The sequence below is a fragment of the Tympanuchus pallidicinctus genome, unplaced genomic scaffold, assembly GCF_026119805.1.
Source record: "Tympanuchus pallidicinctus isolate F22 unplaced genomic scaffold, pur_lepc_1.0 scaffold12, whole genome shotgun sequence".
Lineage (NCBI taxonomy): Eukaryota > Metazoa > Chordata > Aves > Galliformes > Phasianidae > Tympanuchus > Tympanuchus pallidicinctus.
The window spans coordinates 10,136,575-10,157,361 of NW_026294637.1; the positions used below are offsets into that span (position 1 = coordinate 10,136,575).

General features: G+C 38.9%; 1 protein-coding gene across 5 annotated transcripts in view; it reads left to right on the plus strand.

The window, feature by feature from the left end:
- FBN1 (fibrillin 1) overlaps window positions 1–20,787 on the plus strand; it is a 147,314-nt gene that overhangs the window by 100,342 nt on the left and 26,185 nt on the right. For 3 of the 5 annotated variants that reach the window (XM_052671920.1, XM_052671922.1, XM_052671921.1), the window contains 13 exons: window positions 432–557; window positions 8,545–8,667; window positions 9,242–9,364; window positions 11,161–11,286; window positions 12,770–12,892; window positions 13,492–13,614; window positions 14,429–14,593; window positions 14,995–15,063; window positions 15,177–15,302; window positions 15,485–15,607; window positions 16,104–16,262; window positions 17,216–17,287; window positions 19,488–19,613. In XM_052671920.1, coding sequence (XP_052527880.1) covers window positions 432–557; window positions 8,545–8,667; window positions 9,242–9,364; window positions 11,161–11,286; window positions 12,770–12,892; window positions 13,492–13,614; window positions 14,429–14,593; window positions 14,995–15,063; window positions 15,177–15,302; window positions 15,485–15,607; window positions 16,104–16,262; window positions 17,216–17,287; window positions 19,488–19,613 — 1,584 coding nt within the window. The remainder of the gene's footprint in view (window positions 1–431; window positions 558–8,544; window positions 8,668–9,241; window positions 9,365–11,160; window positions 11,287–12,769; window positions 12,893–13,491; window positions 13,615–14,428; window positions 14,594–14,994; window positions 15,064–15,176; window positions 15,303–15,484; window positions 15,608–16,103; window positions 16,263–17,215; window positions 17,288–19,487; window positions 19,614–20,787) is intronic. The other 2 variants (XM_052671923.1, XM_052671924.1) reach the window with 2 other exon arrangements.

Here is a 20,787-nt window from a genome sequence, read left to right on the forward strand (position 1 = left end):
AAAGAAGGTTTGTAGAGAGGAACTGCAGATGGGTGGCACTGTGGAAATTTTCTAGCAAGCTGAGTTGTCAGCGCTGATTTAAACTTGTCACTTAATCAAATTATGCAAGTTCTGTGCTTTGGTAGAGTAAAGTAGAGAGACAGTGAGTCCAAACCAAATTTTCATATTTAAATAAAAAATCTGGAGGATATTTTTTGGAAAGGTTTTGTGTAAAACAGGATAATGTATGCATCTGTGTGTGTGCATAAAGATATCTGTAACTGCTCACGCAAACGTGCATATACAAAGAAAACATCAATTAACAGTCACAGTCATTCTTTGGACAATAGTGATGATTCTGAGTATTTTCCAATGGATCGTATCTCAGAGATTTTTCTAGTTACTTTCTAAGAATTTTATTTAATAAATATTAAATTATGGGTTTTTTTTAGATGTTAATGAATGTGATCTGCATCCAAACATTTGTCTGAGTGGAACCTGTGAGAACACAAAAGGCTCATTTATCTGCCATTGTGATATGGGATATTCAGGCAAGAAAGGCACAACTGGATGCACAGGTATGTTTTAAAATTAATAGTTAAACTTCAGTTACAGTTGTGATTCTGCAAGGGCTTTTTTTCTCCTCTTTCTGAGATTCTTTTACTTATTTGCTTTAAATACTATAATCTTTATCCAAATGTGCTGGACTTCTCTTCTGAACTTCGGTGGCACAGCGTTCTGCCCGATGCACCTTCTGCTGAAATGAATGATAAAATGGCTGCTAGGAGCTCACTACATTGTTGTTGGTTTAATAGAACAGAAAATGCTGCTGACTGTAACTGAAGACTACTGAGGACCACAGTGGTTTTAAATTAATGAATTGTGTACTATGAGTGCAAATAGCAGGTATCAGTTCCAAGTGTTGTTTTGGCTAACAAAAATGATTTGAAATATGTGCTAAAATATATTTTCAGTTTTTGCAAAGTGGCGACAATACAGCTACCCAACTACATTATATGAGCAATATCAGAATTTGGATTAGTTAATATATTGCCAACTAACATAAATGAGCTTCAGATACACAGACTTAGAGGGCACGATATAAATAATCCTAGTGCTTGTGTCTCAAGCCAAGGTGTTGAGAGTCTTAAGCTTTGCCCAAAAAATGAATGCAAACATATGTTTAATATAATTTTCAATGTAGACTTGGAGTAAACACATTTCTGGCAATGTTTTTGAGACAAACTTTTATTCTCGGTCTGCTCTTATTGTACAGAGTTAATAATACACTTCTGTAAGTGCCCCAAGTATAGAAGCTGGTTTTTAACAGCTCTCATAGAACAATCTGAGAGCTGAAGTTGTACATTGCATATTGGATTGTGGATGAATAGTTATGCATTAGTAACAGCTGCCTTTGACTTACATATGAACTGATCTAAATCCAAGAAAACCTAATTGTACCCTGTAGACCAATATTTCATTGTTCTTTGTTTCTACCCTAAATTATGTGGAGCTCTTCAGTTCTCTAGACCTGAAAACCCTCATGCTGATCAGTTACACATGGCGCAACTATCATTCCCAACATAATAAGTGATGGTTAGGAGCAGACAGGGAAGCCGAAGCAACTAGTAGAAGACAAAAGGCAGAGAAAGGTCCTGGAGGCAAGAGAGGAATTTGAGGTATGGCTTCTGAGGAAGTGCCTGGAAATAACCACAATTTTGGCAGCGTGTGGCTCTGGGTAGTAGCAAATGTCCCAATAAACACATTTTTTGCTAACAGAAAGGCAGGGAAATCCCTCCCTCCTGGTCCCAGCCAAGCCCTGCCTTCTGGGTGGATTCTATCTGCCATGTGGGTCTTTCCCACTGCCTCCCATGTACTTGCCTGTTCTGTTGCCCATCCTTTGCTTATCCTGGGTAAATGTCAGTGTCCCAGGGGGGATGATACTTTTTATTATGGTACCTTTATTATGGCAGATGCTGTTGAGACCTTCAGTAATTCAAAAGAGGTCAAAAAATTCAAAAAAAAAACCTCTGGATTCCACATGTCATATTTGCATGGCCTTAGTTATCAGAACTGAATTTCCTTTGCTCAGGTGAAGGAGCCCATGAAAACATCTTTCAAGACATCTTTTGGAGTGACCCTACCAACAGCACCTTAACCCCCAGGGTTTGATTCTTGTCTTACAGAGAGATCAAAAGCATTCACAGTTTTTAGGAACTCCCATGAAAAAAAAAAATTACAAAAATGTGTTCAATGGGAGGTTCTCTGTTTCGTGAGAACAACTAAATAACATCCTCTGGGTTCCATTACAGTTTTGTCTAAATATTTCAACTCCCTTGTCATTAGTGATTGTTTCCATTTTAACAAATAAACATGTTTTTTTTCCCCAATCATTTAACAGGATTCAGAATCCACCCACTGACTTACATTCCCATCCCACACAGATGTTATTCCCCCCTCCTCCTGGATTCTCACTAAGAATGTGAACTGAGCTTAGTAACAAATATAAAATTTAAAATATTTTATGCATAATTTATACATTGTAAATGCAGAATTCTAAGGTGGTAAAGTGCTACAGATGGCTTAATTTCCATTTACAAAGCAAACTGTGACAAGACTGACACAGAGCAGTTCATTTTAGATTTTTCTAGGCAGGCAGTGGTACATAGCCACTAGAGAAAAGATTGCAAGCTTTCCCCTATCCTAGTTCCAGACTGCTGAGCTTCATGACAAATTTCTCTGCTTTTTCTGTTAATAAAGTATTCATGTGTTTGTGCAGAGATTAAATTCTGTATTGGCACTTGCATTTGCATTTTGTGATTCATCGCCACTCTGGAGCATTGCCTGTAAATTTGCAATATTTCACTGTTGATGCAGAGTCTTAAATTTCCTTGCTCTGATACTTTCACAGAGGAAAATATTTTTCTCTGATTCGCCCCCACCCATCTTTACCAGTCAGAGTTGTGTGCTCCTAGTGTAGCTCTGTTTGGACACACTTAAGGTCGGGGTGCACAAAGTCAAGCTGAGTGAGTGGAACTTGGGGACCGAAGTTGCCTGAGACATTCATCAAATCAAAACCAGAGGTGATCAGATAGTCAGTTGGCCTTCTCCACAGTGTGCCTTTGGGATTGGAGAGCTGGGGCTGGTTGCTGCCCTGATGACTTCATGAGGGCCGTGGTGGTACTGTGTCAGGAAAAGCTGGAAGTGGGTGTATGACCATGGCCTTGGTGAGGTGGCCCTTTGGTGTTCAAAGCTACTTGCTATCACTCAATAATGATAATCATAGAGTGAGTGCACACTATTCAATGCTTACATGACTCAAAAGAACATAGCTAAAAAGATAAAGATACCTGATAAGGTGAAAAGAAGAGATAAGCCCTGGCATGTGCCCTCAGAAGTAGGTCCATGACACTTGTACAGTGCGCTTACCGTTCTCCCCTCCCTTTGGCTTCTTGCCCTTCATAGTACATTGTGCTAAAGTCAGATGGCACAAGAGAATTCTGATATCAGTGAAACACATACATTTCCCATTATGAATTTGGGAGCAGGCTGTATCAGGCCAAATACCAAAAAATGATAATGTTAAGATGTTGCCCGCCAAATGGGGGTACTACAGAAGGAGAGTATTGTGAGTAGGCATCTGTCCAGCAACAACATACTGCTCCCCAAGATGGTGATGTAAGGCAAGAACTGATCTGCCCCTTGTGAAATTCCAAGAGGAACTCGTGGTGCAGTATGTAAATAAAATCTAAGAGTGATTCCCAAAGAATAAAACAATCTTACAGGCACTGAGCTAGACTAGAGAAATTTTCCGTATATATTTCTACTCTTTATGTTACAGTGAGCACTAAGCTGAAATTCATGGTCTTCTCCTTTCTGAAAAGTATTCCCCTCTTCATGGCTGCCTTTACTCACCTGATTACATGGGCAGCATCCCAGAAGGAGGAAATGCCTCGTGACTTCCATCAGACAACCAGCCTGGTGGGAATTGGGCCCAGGCCTGGAATACCAGTGGAACGTCAGTGGAATAGAATGCACAGATCTGCAAAGAGTGCCAAAAAAAATTAAAAAGCCAAAAAATGCTTAAGGGATTTGCATAATTCTTGACCAGCAGTGTTAATTTATAGGCGGACACTAAATTCACACTTTGCTGAGAAACCTTATAGGCTATTGAATCCACAGGGAAACTAAACAGCAAATGTACGCTAAGTACCTCGATGCCTTCGTATGCTATGACAGATGTGTGAATTGTCATGGCATGGATTAGTGTTTACTCACACTGTTCAAATACAGAATTTCCTATGATTTTGGATGTTTCCAGAGAACAAGTGAGAATAAAGTTATTTATTTCTGCGCTGCTCCTTGAACGATTTTTAATGATCCACTTGCAGACTGTGTGGGGATTCTCCATGCAGATTCTGTCTGTCTCATGCATTCAATTGCCATATTTGCAAGCATACTGCCTATACAACAGGTATATATTAAGTGTGCATTTCTGCTGCACATGTATAGCCCTAAAAACTTGGGCCTCTGTGATTAATGGAAGACATGCATTATTAATTGCCGAAGGCTTAAGAGAAAAAATATTTGTCCAGAGAAGAGAACTAAAGAAGCCAACAAAATAGGGTGACTGACATTTTTTTTTTTTCCCCATAGTGCTTGGGATTGTTATGATGTCAGATCTGCATATTATTTATCATGCGTATTCTCATCTGTTTTAGGCAGACAACTCCCTTAGTATTAATGGGAGTTGTGCAATTACAAAGCTGAGAACATGTGTGCAGCAGGACTGGGGCACAGTGGGACTGGCTGAGGATGCAGTGTCAGTCTTGGATTGGAATGTCTTTATTTTCTTTGGCTTGTCACAGCCACATACTGGAGGCAGAAGTAGAAGGTTGATATAAATCAGTGACTCATTCTTTTACTCTTTAATGAAAATCCCACTGAAGTCGATAGGAATAGGACATCCTTGTGTTAAACACTGAGTAGCATCCTCGTGTGTGCTCTTTGGGTCTTGATACCTTTACTCATACTGAGTCATGCCTTACTCTTCAAACAATTGCATGAAAAGAGTTGGAGCTATTTGAAGAGTAGTACTGTTTGTACTGCCATGCAGACAGCACAATCTGGACTCTTGCTCTTATTAAAGATATTTATGTTGTATTAATTTTTCCCCTGCAGAGCTCAACTTCTCCGTTTTCTTTCGTTCTGTGAAGTCATAATTCAATACTTATGGCAACATAAATCCATATTAAGCTCCAGTATAAGCAGGCATAAATTCCATTGATTTTACTGCCCCATTTACACAGGACCATGTTTGGTCTGAGATCTCTTCTGCCTTGGAAATAATTGCAGTGCAATAAATTTAGGCTTAAACTTCAGCTGTGCAATGAAAGGAGAGAATTGGGATTACAGTAAAGTAACGAGTGAGTTAAATACAGATAGATTTGAAAATAAGTAAAATCTGGGACAAAGCTATTGATGGTACGTTATATACTTCAATCAGCTTTCATCTAAATATATGAAAGTTTTTTCATGCATCAATGAAATAATCCCTACAACATACCTCTATAGGTAGTTGGTATTAGAAAATATATTTGGCATGGCATTCCCCATTTGATCTTTACCCAGGCAAAAAAGCATTGATATTTTTTTTTTTGGGTGTGTGTGTGTGGATAAAAGCTAAAAAAGGATCTTGGGATTTTGTTCAAAGCAAGTGGAATGGCATTTCAGTGCGTGATATCTGAGAAAGCTGATCCCATTATTAATACCTCTGTTTGGATATACATTTGTGCTCACAACTTTCATCCCGCAGAAGATTCCAAGCCTTTTAGCCTTTGTGGCAGATAGCTGACACAAAGTGAACAAGAAGGGTGGTGGGGAAGGTGCTCAGCCCATAAGCTGTGAGAAGGTGCAGCAATTTCTTTCTCTTCCACTGGGAGATATTAGTGGAGACTCTTAGGTGCAAGCTGTTAGTGAACCAGTGCAAAATGGGATGGAGACGCTTCATGTAGAATTGCAAATTGTTTTTAGATTGCCTTAAAATTGAGCCTGAACATGACTTCATTGTGGCGTAGCTGTTGCATGCAAGTTTCTGTTTGTATTTGCTGGCGGTTTAGAAGAATTCTTGGCAGAAGTATCTCGACTGATGATGATTTTTGTTGTTTTGTTGTGCTTCAAAGGGTATAAGGAAGCATGTGATTGTTTCAAAGCATCAAATAATCAAATGCAGAGCGATCACAATGTTAGTTGAGGTTTAACAGTTTGGTTTTAAAAATCACGTAAAGGTTAAAATATAGAGTGTTTGCCTCAGCTTTTTTATGTCAATGTTATACCATAACTGACCTCTAGAAATTCCTTCTAGTCTTTCCCTTCGGTCCAAGCCAAAATGAGTGTTTTGTTTTTTTTCTGACCACCCTGAAGATTTTTAACAGACGCTAGTTTCCTGTTAGGGTGATGTTATCGGCATATGAGTTTCTGCACATGATGAAGGCAAATATGCTCTGAGTTTGTCTGCTCCTGGCACTTCTCTTTTTAAAACAGTTTTTGAAAGTAAGTGTCCATTTGTATGTTTTCAAGCTTGTTGGTGCAGTCAGCATTCATTAGTAGTAGATTCCAGCTGCCAGACTTAGATCTGTGTCTGGACTTCAATATTCGGATTATGGAAATACTCATGTCTGGAGTTTTGATTCAGCGCCTTGTTTCGAAAAAAACTCAGAGGAATAAGATTAGATGCAGTTCCCCTACATAGACTGAAGCAGTCAGTGTGTTCGGGTAATTTTTGGACCTGAGAATTTGATAGTAGGATGAAAGATGTGTTATCTGCTTCTCAGAGCAACATGTAGCTTTTGTGAAAAGACAGAATATATGTGTAGGGCATTAAAAAAGGACATCAAGCCTTACATCTAAAGAAGGTGGGCAGAAGACCTAAGGGCTATAAAAGAAATGGCTAAGATCTTATCTGGACAGTTTCCCCAGTAGCTCCATTCTTTTGCCCTCCTTAAGGAGCTAATTGCTTTTAGGTACTACAGTAGGTGAGTTTTAAGGGTTTGGGGCCTCCAGTGACTGCTAACTGGTTGATGGCTCATACCCTTTCTTAATTATCTTCTCAATAGGGATCTGAGCTGGATTTTTATGTATGGAATAGTGCATAGTTCGTGTGATTGTTTTCCCTTTCCATCAGATTTGTACAAAATATCATGCTTTGGCTTACTGCAATAGCAAAGGCATCTGGGAGTGCTAAAAAAATGATAAAAATATTAAGTGATTTGATGTGAATTCTAGATAATTTACATCCTATATATTTGTAAAGCACAGTTATATCTTGGTTATAGAAAGCTCTGTAAAATCCATAGCTCAGATGTGTAAGAAAACTTCTGATGGATTTGTTTTAGTTACCAATAGTAATTTCTGAAAACTTTGCCTTTGAGTTTATACATTCTCCAAGTACTTATACGGAACATTAATATTGTTTTATGACAAGGAAGAGTGGAGTTCAGTTTAGTTTTTTTTTCTGTCTATAAATTTTGACATTGCCAGAGAATGCCTGAGAATCAAAATAATGTGAAAAAAGCAAATATTCAAGTGAATGTGCTGGCATGGATGCGTTATATTAAAGCTTGGATTGCTTGCTGCCTGGTATCTCTACGGATGAGGATGTTAACCTTTTTTTCACTGTGTTAATAAACTGCATGCCTAGTAATCTTTGCCTCCATCAGCTATCTCATCAAATACAGTGATAGAGCCCATCCTCCACCTTCCACACAGTGTCTGGCAGAGCAGAACCTGGCTTCATTAACTGTCTGAGGATAATCCTAGGAGTCTGCAGATGGTACCCAGCTGGTGTTGTCAGCATCCTTTAAGATACCTGTGGGGAACATGGGTGTGCTGTGTTTCAGGAGTCTCTGTGCAGTAGTCCCTCTGAGACCATTTAGTAAACTATGCACTGCAGAGCCACCTGAGTCCTTCTCTGTAGACCCCAGGATAGGCAGATGGGAATGCTGTTGTCTTACACACACACACACATACACACACACACAGCTCTGCGCTCACAGTGTGCCAGTAAATTGTAGTGGTGTCTCTGAGTTGTCAAGGCAGCACAGGTCCTCATGTCATCAGCTCTTAGTCAGCAGGTTTGACCCTTAACCTGTGGGAAAGCTGCTTGACAGACATGCATCCCTGGATGCCAAACATCTGCTGTGGTAATCTTTATAGTTCTTATCCTCTACTTCCCAAAGACTGTGTCCACATCTTCTTTGTGAATGCACTGAATGTTATGGTACTTGCTTCCTCCTCAGTTGTAAAAAGCATTGGAGTGGAATGCAGAAACACTGCTTTAAATACCTATCAGAAAAATAGGTGGTAAGCCAGCACATGTGAAATGCACTGCATGCTTCTTTGCTCTTCTTTGTAATTTTACTTTCCCTCTGCATCACTTCTAAATGTCATTTTGTAAAGAAGTGGTGATCTGTGTTCATCTTCTCTTTCCTGAGAAATAACTGTATCAGTAGTCTGTCTATGAGAAAGTTTGATCCATGAGCTCTTCAAACATCTCTGTGTTTACAGATATCAATGAGTGTGAAATTGGAGCCCATAACTGTGATAGACACGCTGTTTGTACAAACACACCAGGAAGTTTTAAATGTAGCTGCAGCAGCGGCTGGATTGGAAATGGTATCAAATGCACAGGTGAGAGTTGTATGCATTTGTATTTATTTGTAAGGTCTGATCAATACTGTAGCTCAGCAACTCTGGAAAAAACGGTACCACACCTACAAATTGAGAAGAGAAACTGTTATTCTGCTTTGTTAGGTCAATTTGACATGATCCGTTGAAGGGCAAATTCTCTGCCATGGTAACTGAAATCAACATTATCTCATGTTTGGCTTTTGAAACAGTGGAAGTGGACTGGACCATGGGGAGAGACAGTGTGTCCTTAGGAGCAGCTTGTGGCTGTGCTGTGGAGTGAGAGGTCTCTCAGTACTTCCTGTGAAAACAAGATATAACCCAGAAGTTCTTAAACTGAGGGTGCCATGTGGCTTCCTCACTCACACTTACCTTGTCAGACTGCTTTGCTGGCCTGCAAATAAGTTCCGCCTGCTTTTCCAATCAGATGGTTCCACAGTTGTGTAGGTTTTACTATAGACATGATTATTTTAAGTAGAGGTTCTGTCTGCCATATGCTATTTAAAGTGTGTATTTGTGCTGAGTCAGTTTTGTTTTGTTGACTAATGTTGCTTTTTAAAAAATTATTATTTTAAAGATCTGGATGAGTGCTCCAATGGAACCCACATGTGTAGCCCACATGCTGACTGCAAGAATACAATGGGCTCTTACCGCTGCCTGTGTAAAGAAGGTTATACTGGGGATGGCTTCACTTGTACAGGTGAGCTTTCTTAGCAACAAGAGAAGTACCATGCTTGAATATTCACCTGGCACTTACTTTTATTGGTATTAAAATTTAAGCATAGATATCAGTGAGTTAATATTCACAGTGTAAACTCTGTGATTTTGTACTCATAATTTCCATTCAGCTGGAATATAAAATGCGACTCAGTTCAAGGACTGTATTGTATTAAGTCTGATGGTCCCAGTATTCAGTTGCTATTTCAGAGGATAGCATTTAAGCTGCAGCAAGTGCCCAAAGAGATTGTAAGATTTCCATCTTTGGAATTACTAAGAACTCAGCTGGGCAAAGCTGTGAGCAATCTGATCTAATTTTAAAATTAATCTTCTCTATGGCAGAGGCTGGACCAGGTGACCTCCAATGGTCCTTTACGACCTAAGTTAGCCTATGATTCAATGTCAGATTAGAAAAAACAGCCACCTTTTAAAGATTTGAAATTATTGTTGAATGTCATCCTTCACTGTATTCTAATTCATTTAAGTTGCCAAAACTTGAAAGGTACTGCGTATTATACCTGGCCTAAAGCAGTTGCTTTTTTCTCTTCATAAAATGAAAGTTTTCATTGACCTTTTCTTGCTAGTGGATTGCAAACATTAAAACAGTGCTTGGTCATATAATTTATCCAATTTGTAGACCAGTTCATTGGCTGCCAATATTGATATTTAAGTGGTGGGGCATGTGTATTAAAATAATCATATAAACTGCCTAAAAATGTTTTTCCATAAGGAGGTTTCTATTGTCGGACCTCTTTACTGCATCACCCTGAAAGTTGATGTCAAGGCACAGTGCTGACATGCTGAAACCTCATTTTATGAACTGTCAATGTTACTGTAAAACACTGCTAGAGAGCTAAATTTCCCACCCTCACTTACGTCTTCTGCTTTGAAGAACAGTACAGCTCACGTAGACTTGGTCATCAGGACCCCAGCTAACACTAACAAATTCAGTGTTGCTGGTAATGCTATATGGAGAGGGGTCCTGTTCAGTATAAAGCCATGTGATAAGGCATTCGCTGGGCCAGATTTTCAGCTAGTGCAAATCCGCAGCACTTTAGGAATGATAGCAGTTTTCAAGACATCTGAGAAAATGGCTCCACAGGTTTAAGGCCAAATTTGAATTATTAATTCAGTCTCTATAATTTAGTCCTGAATCTGATTCATCTCCTCAGTGGCCTCCATAACCTGCACACTGCCAGCTGCAACACGTGGGTTGTGATGCATAAAATGTCAGCTAGAAAATAATGGCCACAGTCTATCTGAAGGGTCAGGTAACCCAGTACTACCAAGACGGCTTTTCTCAACTGTTTAATTCCAATTTGATTTTGGTTATATTTTCACCTCAGTGCCACTTTGTCAGTGTTTTATGTTTGGCATAGAGACCATCTATTACTGGACCTGTTTATTTCACAGTAAATCTCTTATCTCTGTTGCTGCCACTAGGCCTTTCTGTAATAGAAGTCATAACAATAATAAAACAGACATGCTTGTTCTGAAAATCTAAATTTGACCATGTGTACTGCCTCCAGTTTCTGTTAACTGCAGATATGTTAGCAGTCTGTCTCTCTAGCTCAGTTTGTTTTTTGTTAGAAGCTGCATTTTCCTAATGTAGAAAATATACCAAGCTGTTGCATGTAATAGCTTGTAAGCTTAAGTAGACTATAGTTTCTTCTACATGTGCAGAATTGTTAAAATCCTTGAACACTGCATGCTGTAGCTGAAACAAGTGTTGAGAACACTGTGTTTACTGTAAACCTGCAATTTCTCTTCCTTTTACAGACCTAGATGAATGCTCTGAAAACTTGAATCTCTGTGAAAATGGGCAGTGCCTCAATGCCCCAGGAGGGTATCGCTGTGAATGTGATATGGGATTTTTGCCAAGTCTGGATGGGAAAGCATGTGAAGGTAATTCACCATAAGCTTTGAACAACATTCAGCAAACTCTGTCTTAATAATACTTTATGTCTGAAAAATCTTGCAGTTGGTTGCAGTTATGGTTGCATTGAGAACTGCCTGAAAATTGTCAATAGTTTTTTGGTTTTTTCATTTATAGTCATTTAAACAGAAAAAGGTTGCTAATATTTATTATGAGCCCTTGTGTCTTCATCAACCTGTTGTATATAGAGAAAAAGTTTTTGGAGACTGTCTAACCACGTATTATTTGTGGTGTGACTGGTGATCCAAATGACTTGGTCAGCAGCCATTTTATCTTGCTTAGTCTGCAAACAGTTCTTAATTTTATTCATTAAAATTAAGCAGAAAAAGTTTTATTTTGGCTTTGTGTATGTGAAGCTGAAAAACACTGGTTTTGTAGCTAACACAGTGAACCCGTTTTGAGAGCTTCTGCCATGTGCAGAATCAGAATTTGAAGCCTTGCGGAAAGTTTTTGTACTATTTTGAAAGTAATCTGTCACTTACCTGTATTTAATTAAGGTCATGTTCTCAGTAGTAACATTTGAAATCCGCAGTTTGTGCGGCGCTGATCAGTTCAGTCAGTTAAGAAGCAGCAGCCATATCATCTGACATACTAATAAGAACTGATATTTGATGGAGTTCATAAGTGCACCTCTATAAATAGGATTTTTCCCCTCAGAAGTGTTCTGTGCATTGTTTTAAGTAATCTACCAAGAGAAATAATTTATGAGCTTGAATTTTTCTGTAAACTAAAACAATATTAGGTTTCATAGTGTTTCATGCAACAATTTACTTAGAAAGCTTTTAGCTAACTTTAAATAGCTTATATAGAGTCTAATTCCTGTTGCTATAACAGTCTATCCTGGATGTCTTGGATGTGCAGACTAAATGCAGGATTTTAAGGTTCTTTGTAAACACTCTTGTTATCATATCAAATTAGCTGTTCTTTGTGCAGTGCAGCATTCCTTAAATGCTGAATTGGATATCATGATTTGAACAAAGCACACAAAAGTGAGCTCCAGGTGCCAAACTCAAAATCTGTCAAATGCAGGAACCTGAATATTAGTATTCACTTTTGTTGGTTTTTGATTTATTTATTTAATTAATTTTGTTTCACTGAAGTCCTGCTTTCTGGAGATGGCTGCTGATTTAGGAGAAACTTCTTGTTTAAAGCTTATCTCCTGCCATGTTTAATTTTGCTAGTTGTCAGGTTAGCCCACTAACAAGCTCAGATTGTTCCTGGCATGGCTTCTAGTGACACTGAAAAGAGCCTTTTGCCCAAAACAAAGGCTATGGTTTAGGTTACTTAGGCCTCAAATATTAATCTTGCATGTTATTTTTTTTTTGCTCTTACCCAATGCTCAGGAGCCGTTGGCTTCCAGATTCATGTTTTCTGAACCTTTTTGTAGTTTCCTGTACCTGTATTAGAAAGTTAAAGAAAATTCATACTTTTCCCCTCCTATTTCTCTGTCAGATATTGATGAGTGCTCACTTCCTAACATCTGCGTCTATGGAACTTGTCATAACCTTCCTGGACTTTTCCGATGCGAGTGTGAAGTGGGCTATGAGTTGGACAGAAGTGGTGGTAATTGCACAGGTAAAGATGATTTTGAACAGCATGCTTTTTAATTTTCTGTTAATGTTATTATCAACTCCAAAGGAAATTCTATTAAAAATCTGTACGTATCAGTTTGGATATAGGGAAAATGCACCCTTCCCTACTGTATAGCACTGAAAGAAAAGGCAGCGGGGACTGTACTATGGATACTAGTGGCTTTCTCTACTCTACTCTTTCCCATTCTTTGTCAGCCTCCAGTATCACACTGCCTTAAGTAAAGAAGGAAAGAAATACAAGATGACCGTTCTGCCTGTTCACATCTTCCAGGCAGAGATTTGTTGTGCCCTGTAGTTTCCATTCACAGTACTGTATTGTAAGCAGTGAGCTTGTTATCTAGGTTTCCTTTAAGTATTTCTGAATACTGTATGTGAATTCATAGATTGTGTTTCCACTTTTTTTCACAGCGCAATGAAGAATTGATTTTAGGCTAGTGTTATACTTCTAGAGTGTGTGTGTACATTTTAAAGCTTCTTGGATATCAGTACTTGAGAGCTAATGGATTTATGGTAGTCAGTGTAGTTGATATATTGATAGTGTCCATGTGTATTTGCTTACCTCCTGCTGTTTTTTTCTTGCAGATGTTAATGAATGTGCAGATCCCACAACCTGCATTAGTGGTACATGTGTCAATACGGCTGGTAGTTACACCTGTGAGTGCCCTCCAGATTTTGAGCTGAATCCCACCCGCGTTGGCTGTGTTGGTAAGGACTGCATTCATTAACAAGTGAAGTTGCACAGAAAGGCTGTAAGGCTAACTGTTAGGGATACAGTTCTAGGTCATGGAAGAGGGCTAGAATAAACTCTCACCTCACTGCCCTTGGCTTTAGAAGTTCTAATAGTGCAGTAGAGATATGTCCAGAGTGATGTAGCGTGCCAACAGGGCCTTGTCAGAGCCAACACCTTGGGGCTTGTTATAAGTGTCCAATTTAAAGAAGGCATGAGAGAGTTTTAAAATTCAGCAACCTTCAACCAACATCCAGTTGGACCCAGGATGGTAGGCAAATGAAGCTGTGGCACAAAGCCACTCATGCTCTTGTAGTATTGAGTGCATCTTGGCTAGATGCAGCTTTTATGACCAATGGAAGAATTCTTGTATTAGAGTCTAACTGCTTGGTACTCCTCTGATATTTTTTTGCTTTTATTTTAAGTGAGCATAGAGATGCTAAAAAAGTTCAAATGTATTTAAAATTCCTAATGTGTAGATGTTTTCATTCTGGAAAGGATGTACAAATGTGGGTGACAATGTAAATAACAATGAGAAAAGACCTGGCTGAACTTCCCCTGCTATATTGAATAAATTCCCTGCTTTGTGAAAAGTACAACAGTGGAGCAAAGAGATGGGGCAGCACTGTCCTGTCTAAGAGAGGAGGAAGGCTGGGTCCTCATGGACAGCACAAGTTACCTTCTGTGAATGTCCTGCAAAAAAGAAGGGCTTTCTAAGAATATGCTTATGAGATATTTTTGTTATTTGCTTTCTTCTCTGGTAATGTTTGGTATTATGTGCATTCCAAATAGATACACGATCAGGCAACTGTTACCTGGACATTAAAACTCGTGGAGATAATGGTGGCACCTTCTGCAGCAATGAAATTGGAGTGGGTGTTTCTAAGGCTTCCTGTTGCTGCTCCCTGGGCAGAGCTTGGGGAGTTCCCTGTGAACAGTGCCCATCTGTGAACACAAGTAAGTCAGCTTTCCCTGGTTAGAGTTAACAATACATCTTTTTTTTGTTTTGTCTTGTTTTTCTCATTTAGCCAGGTAACTCAAGTCCTGGTGTGGTTATTTGTTGTACATGCAGGGAAGAGGTTCCTGGAGAACCTCAGCAACTGTTAACCAAAACTTCTACACGCCTTTCAAAAAAATTATCTATTAAGAATATTATCATCACTTCTGTATATGTATTCTATTACATAAAACACTTGGCAATGCAAAATGGAATAACAGCTGTAAAACCTAATGTTGATATCTGGTTATCTAGTATCTTTACATTTAAATTTTCCTGAAATAATTTGACTAATTTTCAAAGGTAATTACGCTGAAAATGTTTCTACTATTGCAGATTCATAATTCTATTTTGTTTTCAGCTGAGTATAAGGTTCTTTGCCCTGGAGGAGAAGGATTCCGACCGAACCCTATTACAGTTATATTAGAGGGTAATGTTTACATTTTCCTATTTTTATACATCTAAAACTATAAAACTCTTCAGGGAGTGTTATTTTCATGGAAAAGCATGAATGAGATAATGTCTGTGAATTTGTTTGAACAGATATTGATGAATGTCAAGAACTGCCTGGGCTCTGCCAAGGAGGAAAGTGTATTAATACATTTGGTAGCTTCCAGTGTCAGTGTCCATCAGGTTACTATTTGAATGAGGAGACTCGAGTATGTGATGGTACGTAGCATTCACTTAACTATTCTGCTGCTTTTATTTGTATAAAATGATGAAAAATCAACGCGTAGCAGAATTGATCTCTCCTTGAAAATGAACCTTAGGTATTGCTGAGACATTTTCATTCTTGGAAGCATAATGAGAAAATTGCTGTGGCCACTCACTGCCTTTTTGTTCTCTTCTAGATGTGAATGAGTGTGATACACCTGGCATTTGTGGACCTGGCACGTGTTACAATACTGTTGGGAACTACACCTGCATCTGTCCTCCCGATTACATGCAAGTCAATGGAGGGAACAACTGTATGGGTATGTAGGGCTTTTTTAAGCTTTATCTTCATGCTTTGGGCCAGGGCTGTAACTGGCACAGATCAGAATTATTCCTCAAATGTAGTTATATGAGAGTTAACTGAACAAAAGATCAAGCTTCTTTCACTAATTTTATTGCATGAATCATAGTTGATCACTTTTATTAGGTTTTTTAGTATCTCATCATCAGAATTACTCCTTTGATTTGATATTTTCTGTGTTCATTCCTTCCAGTTTTCACCTCAGCTTTTCAGTTAAAAGCTTCTGCAGGTGAAACTAAAACTAGAAAAAATTTCTAAAACTAGAAAAAATTTCAAAAACTAGAAATTTTGTAGGAACAGATTTTAATGTAGTATTTTAAGTGCCACAGCATCTACTTGATAGGCATCTGAAAAACACATACATTAGGAGGTAGCTCCTAAGCCCTTCAGTTCATCATCGTCCATAAGAGCTGCTAATGCATTGTCCTTTTGTTTTGTTTTTTTCATTTTTACAGATATGAGAAGAAGTCTATGCTACAGAAATTATTATGCTGACAATCAAACCTGTGATGGCGAACTGCTCTTTAATATGACCAAGAAAATGTGCTGTTGTTCGTACAACATTGGACGTGCATGGAATAAGCCTTGTGAACAGTGTCCTATCCCTAGCACTGGTACTTTTTTTCCCCTCATTGCAAAGCGATGTGAAAGCTTTAGTAACATGTTTACTGATAGCAGATGTAACGTTGTTAGAGAAAGAGGTGGATTACTTTTGTCTTATGTGTCTGAAATGATTACTTTTGGTCAGTGTGGAATCAGTCCTAGTCACAATCAGGGTGTATATTTAAATCCTTTTGGAGTGGTGTGTGTGCAGACTGTGGGCCATGCATGCCTCCTCTGTGATAGTTTCTCTGTATGAGAGATTTCACTTGCCTCTTTGCAAATGCCTATTGCTCAAGGCATACTGAAGCAGGCACAAAAGTGGCATTGCTCCAACAAATATTGTATGTGCCACGCTGTGCCCTGACTGCTGATTGCCATAGGGGGCCTTTCTGTTCACCGTTACAGAAGTACCTCAGTGTCTTCTGAGAATGATCTGTGTCAAACAGCTACATATAAGATGTAGCAGTTTCTGGATGTATTGTGTGGGATACAGGAATCCTCCACACTGATTTAGACCTAGTAATTGAGCCTAGGACTTCCCATTCTGTTATGAGTTGGTTTGCTTCAAGAACAGACTTCCTAGACAATTAATTGGATAACTTCCAACTTATGGTTCAGATTTTTTAAAGTCAGATCTGACTTGTACGCAGAAAATGCAATGCAAAGATAAGCACACGCACAGGAAAACCAGGATGTGAGCCCAAGTTTTCTGCATCTTTGTATATATGCTGTTCTCAGGGGCCTTTGAATAGAACCTGCATGTGTACCAGGCACATCACAGTGTGAGCCCTCGAGGTCTGCATACTTCTGTGTGTCCTGCAGGTGCTTACAAGCAGAATAAGAAAATTGTTAGACAATAGATGTAGTGAATTTTGGACTGCAGGTTAAGGATATAGTGAATTTTTGGCTGTTGATTAACTTAAAATATGCTTTATTTTCTCACTGTTTTGTTTTCCTGTTGCAGATGAGTTTTCTACACTCTGTGGAAGTCAAAGGCCTGGATTCTTCATTGACATTTACACAGGATTACCAGTTGGTGGGTTGTGATTTCTGTTCTGAACTAAACTCTATACTACCTCTGTCCAAGGAAGAGAGGAAGTTTCCTTTCCCAGTTATTTATTTCAAACAGTGTAATGGTGTTGAACCTTCCATCTAGCTCTGAATCTGCAAGCTTTCTGTATAGCTCCTCCTAGCTGGCAGCAATGATTATTGCTGCTTGTTATTAAGGCAAAATAAAGCTCTAAAGAAATTGTCATCAGGCCTACAGCAGGGCACAGATGACCAAGCATACAAGCACTGGGAGAAAGGCCAATCAGCATTTGGTCTGGGTCGAATGAGGAGTCTTTCCTGAGACTAAAGCACGGATTTAATTTGACATTTCACACCATTCCCCAAGTGTATTGGTTTGACACAAAAATCCTTTCTTCAGTTTAACTGGAATTTTTCTCACATGTGTTATTGTGTATAACTTTTGAATGGTGAGTAACAAATTGCAAAACAAAAAGAGGGAGAGGATGAGAAATTCAAAGACAAGGATCTGAGTAAATCCCTACTGGGACTCCATTTTGCTTTTATTCACAGAAGAATGCAAATAAGAAGCAGATAATGTGACCTTTAACACACTGCGGCAATATATAGAGAGCAATCAGGTGCTTTTGGATTAAGCTGTCGCTGGGGGGGATGCAGTGTTCAGCTAGTTAGATGAAAGTTTTTCTAGTTAAAATAGGAAATGTCTTTTTTAAAGAAGTTACTGAAATATACAGTATTATGATTTATCAGGATGGTTTCTTATGAGAAAAGTTTCCACTTCTCATTGTTAACATTACCCAATATATTATCAGTTGGGCCATTCATCAACAAAAGGCACTGAGGTATGGCTTGAGCATCGATTCAGAATCATGGGAATTGATGTTCAGCCATATAAACTCAATGGGATATAGCACTGCAGAGGGACCGTGGATCAGCCTAACGTGCACAGAAGTAAAAGTTGCACCTGTAGCAGCGTGTGTGCCAGGAGTGTTGCAGTCAGCTCTCTCCACCCCATCGCACCACAGAGCAGGGCAGGAGCCAACTTGAAACAAAAGGGCTATCCCATAAGGCCACCAGCATGTTCCAATGCAGCATCAGAGGGGTGAACACACAGCTTTACACCATACAAACGACAGGCTCTTCCTGCTGCTCTGGTGTCTTGGTGGGTGTCACTAGGTTGCAACGTTCATCCTGATGTTTTTGCTTAGCATCTCCTGATGTCCCTTACATCTTTAGGCACCAAGCATGGGAACAAGATAGCACATGCTTTGCAGGGACAGTGTTCTGTGTACCTTGTAATATTTGGTCACAATCTTTACATGTTACTCGTCTGTTGTTTGGATTGAAGTTCTATATACTTACCCCAGATGGCCAGTTCAGAGAGTAAGGTGGTTTTACTAATTTCTATTTTTAATCAGGAAACTCAAATCTAGTAATAAAAAAATAAAAGAATTTTTAAAAAAAGACATTTTCTGGTTAAAACTCACATTATCTGCTCATTCCCTACTAATTCTGTCTTGTATCCAACAATGCATGTAGCAATTTTTACTAACAAGAGAGGTTTGGGAGAGTCTGTTTATTGTTGTCAGAATATTAAATATAATTAACTTAGGAATCCAATAGACAATTGAAATAACAGCTGCTTTTTTCTGCCTAAATCAATTACTTAACCCATGTATATAAAGAATACTGGCAAACCCTGGCTGCCTGGCTTAATCAATCTAATTAATAGCACGTTGGCATCACTGCAGATGTTACCTGGCATTGGCACTCCCAAACTGTTAAAGAAATGCATGGTTATTACCCAGATTAACAAGGGTAAAACAGTGCAAATTGAGTTCTGATCAGTGCTTGCATTCAGTTCTCCTATATTAAAACAAAGGAAGTTGCATTCTTTCAATTCAACTCTTCCCAGTAATTCCGTTTCAGCACTCAGAATGAATGAGCAGGTTCATCAGGGCTGTGTGTGGGAGAGATGAGGAAGGATGCATACTATCTTCTGCCTTCTCATGTAGCAGGATAGAGCTGGCCTACAGTGAAGAGTACTTGAGGAAACAGCAAATTTCTGCATTTCCATTCTCACTGTCCATTGCAGTTGGGAACGTTCTGATGATCACATACATTTGGTAATTTTAGGAAGGATAAATGTAAGATGTATCATTTCACAAAGTGCCATTTACAAGTATTTATAAAAATTCTTCTTGCAGATATTGATGAATGCAGAGAGATTCCTGGAGTGTGTGAAAATGGAATCTGTATAAACATGGTTGGCAGCTTCCGATGCGAGTGTCCGGTGGGCTTCTTCTACAATGACAAGCTGCTGATCTGTGAAGGTAGAATGCTGATCTCATTCAGAGAAATTTTGTTTCACCAACTGGCAATTCAGGCAGTGGCAAATATGATCTGTTTGCAAGTCAGTCTTAACGAAGGGAAATACCAGGATCGGTGTAATAGGTCTCTGTTAATTAAGACTTTCTGAATTCTTTTGCATAGAAAATGCCAGATTTTTCATCAGACATCTCGGGATTGAAGGAGCATGAATCAGCAGTCATGGGAATAAACACTGTTTTTCACATTTGACAGTAAAGCCAAGAAAAAAAAATAGTTGTCTTGAGTCAGATCATGAGAACAATTATTTTACTCCAAGATATTTTTTCTTATGGAGCAAAGATTTGTGTACATAGTAAAAACACATGATAACTTATTTGCCAATTTAAACACCTTCTAACATTGTTAGTTTCGTGAAGAAACTGAAGATACTAATATGAATTGTTTCATTCCCTGCTGTGGTTTATGACTGCTGACAAAATAGGTACTGCAGAGCGTGGTACTGAGGACCTTCAAATACAAGTATCTTCTGTACGCACCTTCTAACTGAAACATATTTCTAGGGAAATAAAGTTCTCTATTTAATTTGAAAACCCAAGTGAAAATGAGGGTTGTATTGACTGTGATCCGAGGTTGAATCAGCTCAGGGGATATCTGCTGTGCCACCCAGTGCTGAGCATACTGTTTAAGAAGAGTAAAATTGCATTTAAGCACAGTGCTCCACCCTCACTTCTTTTTTTTTCCAGAGTAAGGTTGATTTGTTGCAGTCAATATCTGTTATTAGAACGTGGTTGTGACTCACCTCTCTAACACTGTGTATTTCTCTAAGAAGGTTCTTCTACAGTTATCTCTTGGCTATACCATCTTCTCTATAAAATGCTTCATCTCCCTTCCAGATTTTGGGAACCAGGGAGCTGGCAGCAATCCACCCACAGTAAAACTCTACTTCTGTGAATCTATCTTCAGAACTTATAAGCAAATCCAGTTGTAATAATTTATTTTCATTCCTTGTCTTACACTTTGTGAGAATGACTTTTTCCATCATATTCTTACAGTCTTTCTCTGTCTGGGTCACCAGTGCCTGAAATATTGGTCTCTAAGATCCTACTACTAGTAGAAATAGCATGTGGTGGTACAGCTATCCTGAGTGAGTGTGCTTCCTTGAGCAGGAAGCCATCC